This window comes from Lepus europaeus, chromosome 4 (genome assembly GCF_033115175.1).
Source record: "Lepus europaeus isolate LE1 chromosome 4, mLepTim1.pri, whole genome shotgun sequence".
Lineage (NCBI taxonomy): Eukaryota > Metazoa > Chordata > Mammalia > Lagomorpha > Leporidae > Lepus > Lepus europaeus.
This window is the reverse complement of record NC_084830.1, coordinates 87,910,168-87,923,186: the sequence shown is the minus strand read 5'-3', so window position 1 is coordinate 87,923,186 and position 13,019 is coordinate 87,910,168. Positions and strand designations below refer to the sequence as shown.

The 13,019-nt window shown below is 40.3% G+C and overlaps 1 protein-coding gene across 2 annotated transcripts in view; it reads left to right on the top strand.

Moving 5' to 3' along the window:
* The window catches only part of TGS1 (trimethylguanosine synthase 1), a 47,843-nt gene that overhangs the window by 17,522 nt on the left and 17,302 nt on the right, over positions 1-13,019 (top strand). Inside the window, exons 6-9 of one of the 2 annotated variants that reach the window (XM_062188486.1) lie at positions 1,981-2,067; positions 5,741-5,915; positions 7,793-7,946; positions 10,460-10,606. In XM_062188486.1, coding sequence (XP_062044470.1) covers positions 1,981-2,067; positions 5,741-5,915; positions 7,793-7,946; positions 10,460-10,606 — 563 coding nt within the window. Of the gene's footprint in view, positions 1-1,980; positions 2,068-5,740; positions 5,916-7,792; positions 8,100-10,459; positions 10,607-13,019 lie in introns of both variants that reach the window. The other variant, XM_062188485.1, reaches the window with a different exon arrangement.

Sequence of the window (13,019 nt, the reverse complement as noted above, 5' to 3'; positions counted from 1 at the left end):
TTGGAGAATGAACCAGTGGATTGAATAAATTGATCAATCAATTAATCAGTCTCTCTCTCCCCCCTGTTTCTCCTTTTTCCCCCTCCTCCCTCTCAAGTAATATTTTTAAAACATGTCTCTACTATATTCCCTCTATATGGTAGACATTGCTGTTTTAACTCCATTAGTTCCTTCTAGTTTCTGGAGTTGGAGACCATGTGTGTACTTAGATTCTTAGGACCCAGTAGTTACTCAATAAAAGGTTCACTGAACTTAATTGAAAGGACAAACATAGTAAGAATTATTTCTCAGGGCCACTGTTGTGGTGTAGCAAGCCGCCTCATGTGATGCAGGCATCCCATGTGGGCACCAGTTCAAGACACAGCTGTTTGATTTCCAATCCAGCTCCTTGCTAGTGCACCTGGGAAAGCAGTGGAAGATGGCCAAAGTATTTGGGCTCTTGCACCCACGTGGGAGACCTGGATGAAGCTCCAGGTTCCTGGCTATAGTCTGGCCCATTGTGGCCATTGGAGATAGAAACAGTGGATGTTAAGATCCCTCTGTGTGTGTGTGTGTGTGTGTCCTCTCTCTGTAACTTTGCCTTTCAAAAAAATTAAACCTTTGAAATAAAATTATTTCTCTTGGGGCTGGCATTGTGGCACAGTGGCTTAAGCTACCACCTGCACAACACTGGCATCCTATTTGGGCACCAGTTCGAGTCTTGGCTGCCCTGGTTTCAATCCAGCTCCCTGCTAATATGCCTGGGAAAGCAGTGGAAGATGTACCAAGTGCTTGGGCCCCTGTGTTCATGTAGGAGACTGGATGAAGTTCCAGGCTCCTAGCTTCAGCCTGGCCCAGCCCCAGCCATTGCAGCCATTTCTTTCTCTCTGTCTCTGTCTCTCTCTCTCTCTCTCTCTCTCTGTCTAACTATGCCTTTAAGTAAAAAATAATTGTTTTAAGAAATGGAATTATTTTGGGGCCTACGCTATGGTGTAGTAGGCTAAGACTCCGCCTGCAGTGCCAGAATCCCATATGGGCACCAGTTCGTGTCCCAGCTGCTCCTCTTCCAATCCAACTCTCAATGGCCTGGGAAAGCAGTACAGGATGGCCACGTGCTTGGGCCCCTACACCCATGTGGGAGACCTGGAAGAGGTTCCTGGCTCCTGGTTTCAGACAGGCCCAGCTCCTGCCATTTTGCAGTCATTTGGGGAATGTACCAGCAGATGGAAGATCTCTCTATCTGTCTCTCCCTCTCTCTGTTTGTAACTCTGCCTCTGAAATAAATAAATCTTAAAGAAAAGGAATTATCTCTTGCCATTTTTACTTACTTGCTGTTATTTCTTTAAGATTTTTTTTTTTTTTTTGGAGAGGTAGAGCTACAGACAGAGGTGCAGGGGCCCATGCACTGGAGCCATCTTTTGCTTTCCCAGGCCATAAGCAGAGAGAGCTGGATCAGAAGAGGAGCAGCTGGGACAAGAACCAGGCACATATGGGGTGCCGGTCCCACAGGCAGAAGCTTAGCCCAATACACCAGCCCCTGTTATATTATTTCTGAAAGCTATCCCTGATAGATGGATTCTTCTGGATGCTTAGCATTACTTATCTCATAGCCCTATTCTTCTTACTGTTGCTTCTTCTCTTAAATTTTTTTATTTCCTTGTTTATTCTTTAAGGAAAACCTCTGAGGAAGTCACTTTCGTAGATGCAGGCTGCAACTTTACGGGTTTTATTCCACAGGACAGTGGAGAGATCTATATTTGTGCCATGTTCAGAAATAGAATTACTTGATATGGTTTAAGATTTCAATGCGTATTATGCTCCAAACTGTACTTTACCTCATTTGGAAAATCCTGACCACCATTCTCTTTCTCTTTGCTTTGTGAATTATGATTGATTACTGTGATGAGACCATTTGTATACATTGATTATATGTGCTTTTTAATGTTTTCTTGAACTGGAGATAATGGCTTATTACCATTTATCTTTTGTTTGTTTGTTTAGCCATGAACTGGACATCAATGAAAACCCAGATTCAGACATGGATGACAATGGTGCCCTTCTAGGATTCAAGCATGGCTCAGGACAAAAGTAACTATTCATAAAAGCTATTGTCTTCCAGAAATTGTGACCACTTATGCTACCTTAAAGCTCTCTAATATATAGGTAGCTAATAAATGTTAATGTATTTGATAGCATTGAAGGTGTTAGAACTAAAACACTGAAGTCTCTTAGGGTAAGAATTGCAGTAAAGTTACCACTCACTGTACACATGATATATTCATATGTATTAACTCCGTTCACTTCACAGCAATCCAGTGCTGTTTTTCCATTTCATAAATAGAAAGTGACTAAAGTTCACAGATATTTTCACTTGGTCAAAATCAGACCAATTAGAGAGGAGATTTAAGCCCAGCTCTTGTGACTTCTAAGCATAGCTATCTTCTCATCTAGCATCTCACATGTCTATCCCTGTGTATATCTAAAGAACATAATGAATATGACATTGAAATCTGCAGTAACCTCTTTTCTTTTTTATTGTGAAAGTAGCAAAACAGAAGTAAGAAGTAATAAGTAAACGTCTTCCCTTCAGATTATTTCCAGAAGTAGGCAGTGTGTAAAGTCTGGCATATGTCCTTCCAGATTTGCTCGCATATGTTTTTATGAAAATATGCATGCATACACATTACTTCCCTTTTAATAAAGCATATAAAATGGAATCATACTATACATACGTTACAGCTTGCTTTTCTCCTTCAAGAGTGTGCCATGGACACCCTTCTTTGTTGATGCATAAAATGTTCACCCAGTCCTTTCAGTGGGAGCATTGTGCTTAATCATCCTAGTTAGCAATATCTGGGTTATTTCCTAAGATGTAAGCCAATTAGTCCTTGAGGTTTATCAAGATTATTTCATGTATAGATCATTTTTTCCTTCTTATTGCTGAATAGTATTCCATTGTATGGATGTATACCAAAATTTGTAGAACCATTCATCTGTGGAAGGACATGTAGATCATTTCTGCTGTTTTGTTTAACAAAGATATATGAACTTTTGTATATGGAAAACCTAAGTTTTCTCTGGGGTTAAATTTCCAAGCATGAAATAGAAGGAAAGTATGAATAGATATGTAATTGTGTAAGAACAAATGGAGATTTTGTAACACTTGATGTTAAAACTGAACTAAGTAGACAGGGAATGTTAAAGATCAATTTGGCCAACTTGAACTTGTGACCTAACCTGAGGGTCTGTATCTAAGGGTTGAGACTATTTTATAAGTTGAGAAAATTAATAGATACCTACACTTTATGAAAACAGTAAGGAATGGACTTGGGGAATGGCTCAGATTGACTTATAAATTGAATCCAAACTCACATACAAGTACATATTGGTAATAAATAGTTTCTAAAGATTATCAATTGTTTCTTCTTTTGATACTTTGGGACAGTTGTGATTCATACAATCATTTGTGGCTAAAGATCATAAATTTTAGCAATAAAGCATTTTTAAATCTACATAGAGTGTATTATTTGCACATGCAATTTTATTAAGAAATTAGTAGATAGATTGTATAGATCTACAATATACAGTTGTGGAGATCTCTTTTGTTGCCTAGGATTTAACTTAACTGTTGTCCTTCTATTCAGAGTACCCAGTTTTACTTAAAAGAGAAGGATAAGGTTTATTTTTTTTTTATAATAAAGAAGCTTATATGACTAGACAATAAGACTTAACATTTAAAATCAAGCTACTCTAGATTTTTTAAGAGCTAATGTTTATATTATATTCTTTTCCTTTTTTAATTTTATTTATTTTAGAGGTAGAGTTATGGAGAGAGAGAAAGGGAGAAACAGAAAGGTCTTCCATCTACTGGTTCACTCCCCAGATGGCCACAATGGCCAGAGCTGAGCTGATCCGAAGCCAGGAGCTTCTTCCAGGTCTCTAACATGGGTACAGGGGCCCAAGTGCTTGGGCCATCTTCCACTGCTTTCCCAGTCCATAAGCAGAGACCTGGATTGAAAAAGGAGCAGCCAGGTCACGAACCATTGTCCATAGGGTGTTGGCACAACAGGTGGAAGCTTAGTCTATTACACCACAGCACTGGCCTCTGTATTAAACTCTTAAGTCCATGATAGTTTATAGGAGAGGAGTTAAATGAGCCTGGATATAGTCAAAGAAAGCTTCATAGTAGCCGGCGCCGTGGCTTAACAGGCTAATCCTCCACCTTGTGGCGCCGGCACACCGGGTTCTAGTCCTGGTCGGGGCGCCGGATTCTATCCCGGTTGCCCCTCTTCCAGGCCAGCTCTCTGCTATGGCCCGGGAAGGCAGTGGAGGATGGCCCAAGTCCTTGGGCCCTGCACCCGCATGGGAGACCAGGAGAAGCACCTGGCTCCTGGCTTCGGATCAGCGAGATGCGCCGGCCGCAGCGGCCTTTGGAGGGTGAACCAACGGCAAAAAGGAAGACCTTCCTCTCTGTCTCTCTCTCTCACTATCCACTCTGCCTGTCCAAAAAAAAAAAAAAAGCTTCATAGCAAATATACAAGAATACATGAAAAAGTTTGTAGAAAATGAAGTTTAAAATTAAATTTATTTTGGTACAAAACAACTTTGTGATCCATACCTAGCTTTTTCATATTTATAAGACCCTTATGTACTTTCAGGACTAGAAAGAATCAGATTATTAGATCAGGTGTTCTCCAGTCATTTTGACAATTTTTTTTGTAAGCTCAGATTCTTTTTTTTTTTTTTAATTTTATTTAATGAACATAAATTTCCAAAGTACATCTTATGTATTGCAATAGCTTCCCTCCCCCATAACTTCCCTCCCACCCACAACACTCCCCTCTCCCACCCCCTCTCCTCTTCCATTCACATCAAGATTAATTTTCAATTATCTTTATATACAGAAGATCAATTTAGCATATATTAAGTAAAGATTTCAACAGTTTGCACCCACACAGAAACACAAAGTATAAAATACTATTTGAGTACTAGTTATAATAAGCTCAGATTCATTTAGGTTAAGACTTTTGTGACCACTGTTAAGACAATTAGAACATGTCAGATACCTATTAAAAGAGTTTTGGAGGGCCAGCGCCATGGCTCAATAGGCTAATCCTCCGCCTGCGGCGCTGGTACCCCAGGTTCTAGTCCCGGTTAGGGTGCTGGATTCTGTCCCGGTTGCTCCTCTTCCAGTCCAGCTCGCTGCTGTGGCCCGGGAGTGCAGTGGAGGATGGCCCAAGTCCTTGGGCCCTGCACCTGCATGGGAGACCAGGAGGAAGCACCTGGCTCCTGGCTTTGGATCAGCGCAGCACGCTGGCCACAGCACACCGACCGTAGCAGCCACTTGAGGGGTGAACCAACAAAAGGAAGACCTTTCTCTCTCTCTCTCTCACTGTCTAACTCTGCCTGTCAAAAAAAAAAAAAAGTTTTGAAATTACCATGCTTTGAGAAAATTTGTATTTTCCCAATAAGGGGGTGTGTATTTTTTGCTATTTCTTTGTTGCAGCCCCTACATAATTTCTACCTCCATCTCCATTTAAGTTTCTATTCCCACCATTGGTGTTTCACATTTGCTTTAGAGTTTATGTAAAAGCTAGGCCAAAAGCCCTATGTAGTTTGAACTGCATTTTCCTAATTCTAAGAAGTTAAAATGGTGGTTGCTAATAGCAAAAACTAGTGAAATTATTAGCTTAATTCTCACATCAAAGCAACATAGTCTTGGAACTTAGGTTGTGAGTCACTTCTTTTGATCTAATCACAGATATGGAGGAATTGCAAATTTCAGTCATCGGCAGGTCAGGTATCTAGAGAAGAACATAAAGCATAAGTCAAAGCATCTGGACATGCGCAGACAAATCACGATGAAAAACAAGCACATCTTCTTTACCGAAGAGGCAGAAAAATCATTTTTAAAAAAAAGCAAAACTCTGAGTAAGGTATGTATAATTTTTCCTTTAGACTTAAATGTAGATTCACGTTTTGTGAGCCTAACCTCTTGAAACTGTTGTATTCAAATGAGAAGTCTGTTTCTAACAGATGTAAGGGTACCTAAAATTCTTTTCCCTTCCTGAAGGTATATGTTATATAAACTTCACTTGAAAAAAAGCATGCAGAGCCAAGTGAAATTGAAGTGTGTAAAGTTACAAAGCAGCCATGGCTAGGAAGATAAATAAGCCAAATTGCCTTGCCTCTGTAGTAATGGACAGGACAAAGGAGATTTTCAACTGTTTCAGATTAGGTAGGACCCTCTGGTAGTCCAATTCTGATGTAGCTTTTACTGTAAGCCTTAGTTTGGAGCTCATTCAGAAGTGATCAGTCACACTTTGAGTAACAGGTTCACCCTAGTAACCTGAAATACGAAGCCAACTTATTGATTAATGTTGTAATCTGAAATATTCATATACCATCTCTTGGACTTCGCTGTGCCTACCATGCAAATTCCTGGGAAACAGATGTAATTAGAAGACTGCTTGGTTTGATGAGTTACCCTTCCATATTCTAGGAAAAAAACACATTCTAATGAGCATCCGTCACAAGATCTCCAGCCGTGCTTCAGGGCAGAAGAACTTAATCTTAGCATGATGACTTTGTTTTATCCTAAGAGTACATTTTTCTTCCTAACCAGCATTCCTGGAAAACATGCTCCCATATGGGATGTCGGCAGTGCAGGCGGCAGCTTTACCCGCTATGCCACAGCACTAGCCCCGATACATTTTTGAGATGTATTTATTTATTTGAAAGACAGAGTTACAAAGAGAGAGAGAGAGAGATCTTCCATCCACTGGTTCACTCCCCAGTTGACCGCAACAGCCAGAGCTGCACTGATCCAAAGCCAGGAGCCAGGAGCTTCCTCCAGGTCCCCCTGCCCCTATATATTTTAATAAATGTATTTTAGTGACCCTGAGTATATCTGAAACAGACTGCCAATTGTCAGTCCTGTAGCACTTTTCATAATGTATTCAATGTAGTCATCTCCATGCATTCCTCTATAGCTGAGAACAGAAACATAGTTGCTAAGCATTACTGAGAAAAAAAAGGTGGCTGTTGAGTCCTGTGATACCTGGTGTGCCTGGTTTTTTAGTCACATTTCTCCTGAGAAAGATTCTGGATTGTTGCCCACCCTCTATCTCCTTCATTCTAATTTACTCAATCATAAGAAGGTCATAAAGACCTGTTAGAAAGAGTTTTCTTGTTACCCAAGCTGCAGGGAAGTATAACATCTGAACTTGAGCTATGTTAACATTTCAAAGAATAAATTTGGTTTGTTAGGACTGGTCTTCCTGACTCTGCTGCTTCGTTAAAAGGCAGTTCTCATTCTTTCCAGGATAGTGCTGCTTTTGTACTTAAAAGAAAAATTGACACTAAATCATTTCAGAATTCATCTTTGATGCTAAGTAACATTTAACCTAGATTGGAGCTTGACTATTGCAATATGCACATATATAATTTGAAAACCTAAAATTAATGGTTCAGCACTCAGTAGGTACATTTGTTATGGTGATATCACAAAGTTCACAGTTAGGTTGTAAGGAATCTTTATGAAAAACTACTGAAGCAATGTGGCTTTATCCTCCTAATGTTAATTGATGACAGGAAGTATTTACTTGGTGTTTTCCTTCCTTTTAAAGAAATTTTTCCTAAGATCATGGTTTGCCCAAATTCTAATTAGTTCAGAATTACTACACTGTGATACAGTATACTTCTCAGAACTAATAATTACAACACAATCTGTCATTCAAGTCAGAAATGCTAAAAGATGGAACATTCTTTGTAGTTTAGAATTTATTCTGATGATTACATCTTAATATTTCAGGTAGAAAAGTTCCTAAAATGGGTTAATGAACCAGTGGGTGAAGAAGCATCACAGGAGTCATTTTCTCACAACAGTGTGCAAGACACTTGTACAAGCAGTGACTCAGGGGAGCAGGACGTGTCTGTTAAAACAGCTGATGACCTGCTGGAGACTGGTAAGGCAGAACCTGAAAAGTGTCAGACCTTATCTTCTGCTGGCAAACTTGAACCAGAAAAAAGTGAAAGCGACAGCTTAGTAGCAGCTGTTCCGGATAAGCAGGATTGCGTTACTCAAGACACACCAGATTCCTTCCAGGTAGAAACTGAAGGTAAGACTAAATATGCCACAGCTTGTTAATAGAATTCACAAACTACAGTATTTCCTTGATCTGTTTTTCCTTAGTCTTCACTTTGAATCATCTATATGTCAGGATTACTGTTTAGGAGGAAGGCATATTAAATGTAATGTGCTAATTTGCTGGAATTTGCATCCCAAGCACTCTCTGAGCAAGGACGATGAGATCGAAGGGAAAGCATGTAGGGAAACTGCAGCTGAGGGCCAGATCTACCACTGGACTTGGGCTGGCCTGCTGCTCTGGTGCACAGGCTAACCATGGCCCATTCCTCTAAGACCTCAAGAAATTCAATGTAGCTCAGGTTTTTTCTTTGATAATTGTTTTGTGTGTTTGGTTGTTGCTGGTGGAAGTTTGTTTTTTGCTGGTGCATTGATGTAAAAAAAATTCATAGCAATTGGTTGCAATAAATGGAGAACAGAATAGCTTTTCACTTTATAACCCTTTGTACAGGTTAGATTCTTTATAACAAAAGTTCTTTTATAATTAAAAATGATAACTTTATTCAGTGGGACATTGTGACATAAAATTAAAATTTTCTTTAGACATAATACTCAGTTTATTAATGGTTATTTCAGATTATCCTTAGGAAGCAATTCTATTGTAATTCATCATTTCTTATTTAACATTAAGGAAAATACTTTATTTTAGTTTTTTTTTTTTTTTTAATCATTGTGCAGATATGAGTGTGTGTTTATCTGTGATCTTTGTTTCATGTGTTTCTTTGCTTTTCTCAGTGGCATACTTTGGGTATTTTAAATCTTTTCATTGCCAACATCCTCACAATAGATGTTTATGTGATACTGATATAGGCAGGCACATAGGATTAGATTGATTAGATTTGTGGGCTGGAGACCAGGCCTTCACCATGCCCCATGTGTTATCTCATGCCCCTATCTGACCTCACCTATATGCCCACCTGCCAATCAGACTAGAATATGGAAGGGTAACTCATCAAACCAAGCAGTCTTCTAATTACATCTGTTTCCCAGGAATTTGCCTGGTAGGCACAGCGAAGTCCAAGAGATGGTATATGATTAATCAATAAGTTGGCTTCGTATTTCAGGTTACTAGGGTGAACCTGTTACTCAAAGTGTGACTGATCACTTCTGAATGAGCTCCAAACTAAGGCTTACAGTAAAAGCTACATCAGAATTGGACTACCAGAGGGTCCTACCTAATCTGAAACAGTTGAAAATCTCCTTTGTCCTGTCCATTACTACAGAGGCAAGGCAATTTGGCTTATTTATCTTCCTAGCCATGGCTGCTTTGTAACTTTCCATAGTAAGACAGTTCTATCCTTGAGGTCCTTTTAAGGTAGTAGAGTTTTATTCTTTGTCAATTGTCACCTCTTGTTCTTTTACTTAACTGTGTCAGCACTTTGGTGTTTCTACATTACTGCTTCTGATCAGCTTGAAACTAAAATCAAATAACCACACTAATAAAAGTTGGTTATCTGAAAAAGAAAGTGTCCTCTGAGCCAGAACCCTATGAAATGGAACTAGTGACCCATATTGCAGTTTCTCAGACACCATGTGACCTCTGGAATTGATGTGGCTAAGAGCTAGAACATAAAGAAGTTGATGGGAAATGTTTAGATTCCTATTCACCAACTCAAGCTATGGTCAGCTTGGCTAACAGAAGTAATAACCTTCGTTTCTTTTTTTTTTTTTTTTTTTTTTTAATTTTTTTTTTAAATTTATTTGACAGGTAAAGTTATAGACAGTGAGAGAGAGAGACAGAGAGAAAGGTCTTCCTTCAGTTTGTTCACTCCCCAAATGGCCACTATGGCCAGCGCTGCACCGATCCGAAGCCAGGAGCCAGGTGTTTCTTCCTGGTCTCCCATGCGAGTGCAGGGGCCCAAGCACTTAGGCCATCCTCCACTGCCCTCCCAGGGCACAACAGAGAGCTGGACTGGAAGAGGAGCAACCGGGACTAGAACCTGGTGCCCATATGGGATGCCAGCACCACAGGTGGAGGATTAACCAAGTGAGCCACGGCGCCGGCCCAACCTTAGTTTCTTAATACTTTTTCATGTCTCCTGTCAGTGCTGTGCATGAAGTTAATAAAACACTGTTCATTCACTCATTCATTGCTTTTTCAGGATTTAAAATCTGGAGATTATAGAGCCTGTTGTACTTTCTTTCCAAGCTCCCAAAGCCAGTAATAGCATAGTGGAGGCTGTGACTAGGAACCATTGGGGTTCCCCTCAGCCCTCCTGCTTCTCTGAGTTGTTCCATGCTTGTTCTGGAGTGCAGTCAAAACCATAATTATCTGAAAAATTCACCTGTGATTTTTTTCATAGTGAGCATCTGTATCTTTGTGTTTTGTTTCAGCTGGAATAAAAAAGAAGAAGAAACACAAGAACAAAAAGCCGAATGACCTGCCTCCTGAGATAGCTGCTGATCCTGAGCTGGTAAAATACTGGGCCCAGAGATACAGGCTCTTCTCCCGTTTTGATGACGGGATTAAGTTAGACAGAGGTAAAGTATGGAGGTTTTATTTTGAAGCCATTTTACACTTACATAAAAGTTGTAAGAATAGTACAAGGAATCTTCATATCCCCTTTACACAGATTCAGCTATTCTCAACATTTTGCCACGTATACTGTGACATTTCATTTCCCTTAGTGTGTTTATGTATATCATTTTCAGATCCAGTTGCACACATCACATCCTTACTCCTGAATACTTGAGTATGTATTACCCAGGAACATGTATATTTTATGTAACAACAGTGAATTGTCAATTTAGCACTGTTACCATATTACAATTCTAGAGTGCTCTGGATTTATAGATTATCTTGCTCAAGTCCTGTATAATTTTTTTTTCTCCCAATATAGGATTGTATATTGTATTTATTCTTCATATTTCTTTAATTTCCTTTAGCATAGAATAGATCTTCAGCTTTTGTTGTCTTTGAGGGTACTGACATTTTTTAAATGCTTATTTTCATCTACTTAGAGAGAGAAAGAGAGATGTCTTTCATTCTCTCATTTACCATCCAAATGCCCACAACAGCTAGGACTGGGTCAGGCTGAAGCCAAGAGCCTGGAACACCATCCTGGGTCTCCCAACTGGGTGGCAGGGACCCAAGCAATTGAATCATCCAGGAATGCAGTAGCAGGAAGCTGGATCTGGGGCAGAGTAGCCAGGATTCAATTGGCACTGCAGTGTGAGTTATAGGCCTCCTAAACAATGACTTAACCCATGGCACCACAGCACCTGCTCCAACTTCAGCTTTCTTTTGTTTTAAGATTTATATATTTATTTGAAAGGCAGTTACAGAGAGGCAGAGGCAGAGAGAGATCTTCCATCTGCTGGTTCACTCTCCAAATGGCTGTGATGGCCAGAACTGAGCCAATCCAAAGCCAGGAACCAAGAGCTTCTTCCAGGTCTCCCACATGGGTGCAGGGGCCCGAAGACTTGGGCCATCTTCTGCTTTCCCAGGTACATTAGCAGGGAGCTGGATCAGAAGTGGAACAGCTGGAACTTGAACCAGCATCCTTATACAATGCCAGCACTGTCAGTGGTGGCTTCACCTGCTTCCCCACAGCATCAGCCCCAACATTTTTAAAGAAACAGTGGCAAACTGTTTCAAGAGACTATCCCTCAATTTTGAGTATATGTGTATTTTTAAAACTTCAGGTGTAGGTTTAAGCTGTACTTGTAGCATCTTATAGACAGTAACAGTACTTAGTACTTTTTTTAAAATTTTTTTAAGATTTATTTATTTATTTGAAAGTCGGAGTTACACACAGAGAGAAGGAGAGGCAAAAAGAGAGAGAGATCTTCCATCCACTGGGCCACAACAGCCGGAGGTGTGCCGAGCCAAGAGCCTCCTCCAGGTCTTCCTGTGCAGGTACAGGGCCTAAGGACTCGGACCATCTTCAGCTGCTTTCCCAGGCCATAGCAGAGAGCTGGATGGGAAGTGGAGCAGCCGGGACTTGAATCAGCACTCATATGGGATGCCAGCACTGCAGGTGGCAGCTTTACCCATTACACCACAGTGCCAGCCCCAATACATTATTAAATAGAACATCTGAGCAATAAATACCTAGTATGGAAAGATGTAATTCCATGAATTACCACTAGAAGCCTTTAATTCTTCCTGAGCTTTTTCTGCTGTGATCTTAACTCAGATATTGCAGACTAAGGTTCACCTTCATGTTGAGGCTACCTAAACAGTGCTGTTTATTAGCTATCAAAATCAGGAAAGGAGCCTGATTATATATTGTGACACAGAGGGATAAGCTGCCACATGCAGTGCTGGCATCCCATATCAGAATGCTGGTTCAAGTCTTGACTGCTCTGCTTCCAATCCAACTCCCTGAATGAACTTGGGAAGGCATCATAGGATAGCCCAAGTACTTGGGTCCCTGCCAACCACATGAAAGTCTAGGATGGAATTCCTAGTTCTTAGCTATTTGAGGAGTAAACCAGCATATAGAAGATCTCACTCAGGGTTGGTACTGTGGCTAGCAGGTTAAACTGCCACCTGCGATGCTGGCATTCCATATGGGCACCAGTTGGTGTCCCAGCTGCTCCACTTCTGATCCAGCTCCCTGCTAATGGCCTGGGAAAACAGCAAAAGATGGTCTAGGTCCCCTGCTACCTGCTACCCTGCTGCCACATGAGAAACCCAAATGAAGCTCCTGGCTTCTGGCTTCAGCCTGGCCCAGTCCTGGCTATTGCAGCTTGGGAGTGAACCACAGGTGGAAGATCTCTCCTTCTCTCTCTTTAACTCTAACTTTGAAATAATAAAATTTTATAAATTTATAAATAAATAAATTTTAAAAAGAAAAAGATTGATCTCTGTTTCTCTTTCCATCTCTCCCCTTCTCTGTGCTAGGACTTTCAAAGAAAGAAAAATCTTTAAAAAAATTAGATCTTGATC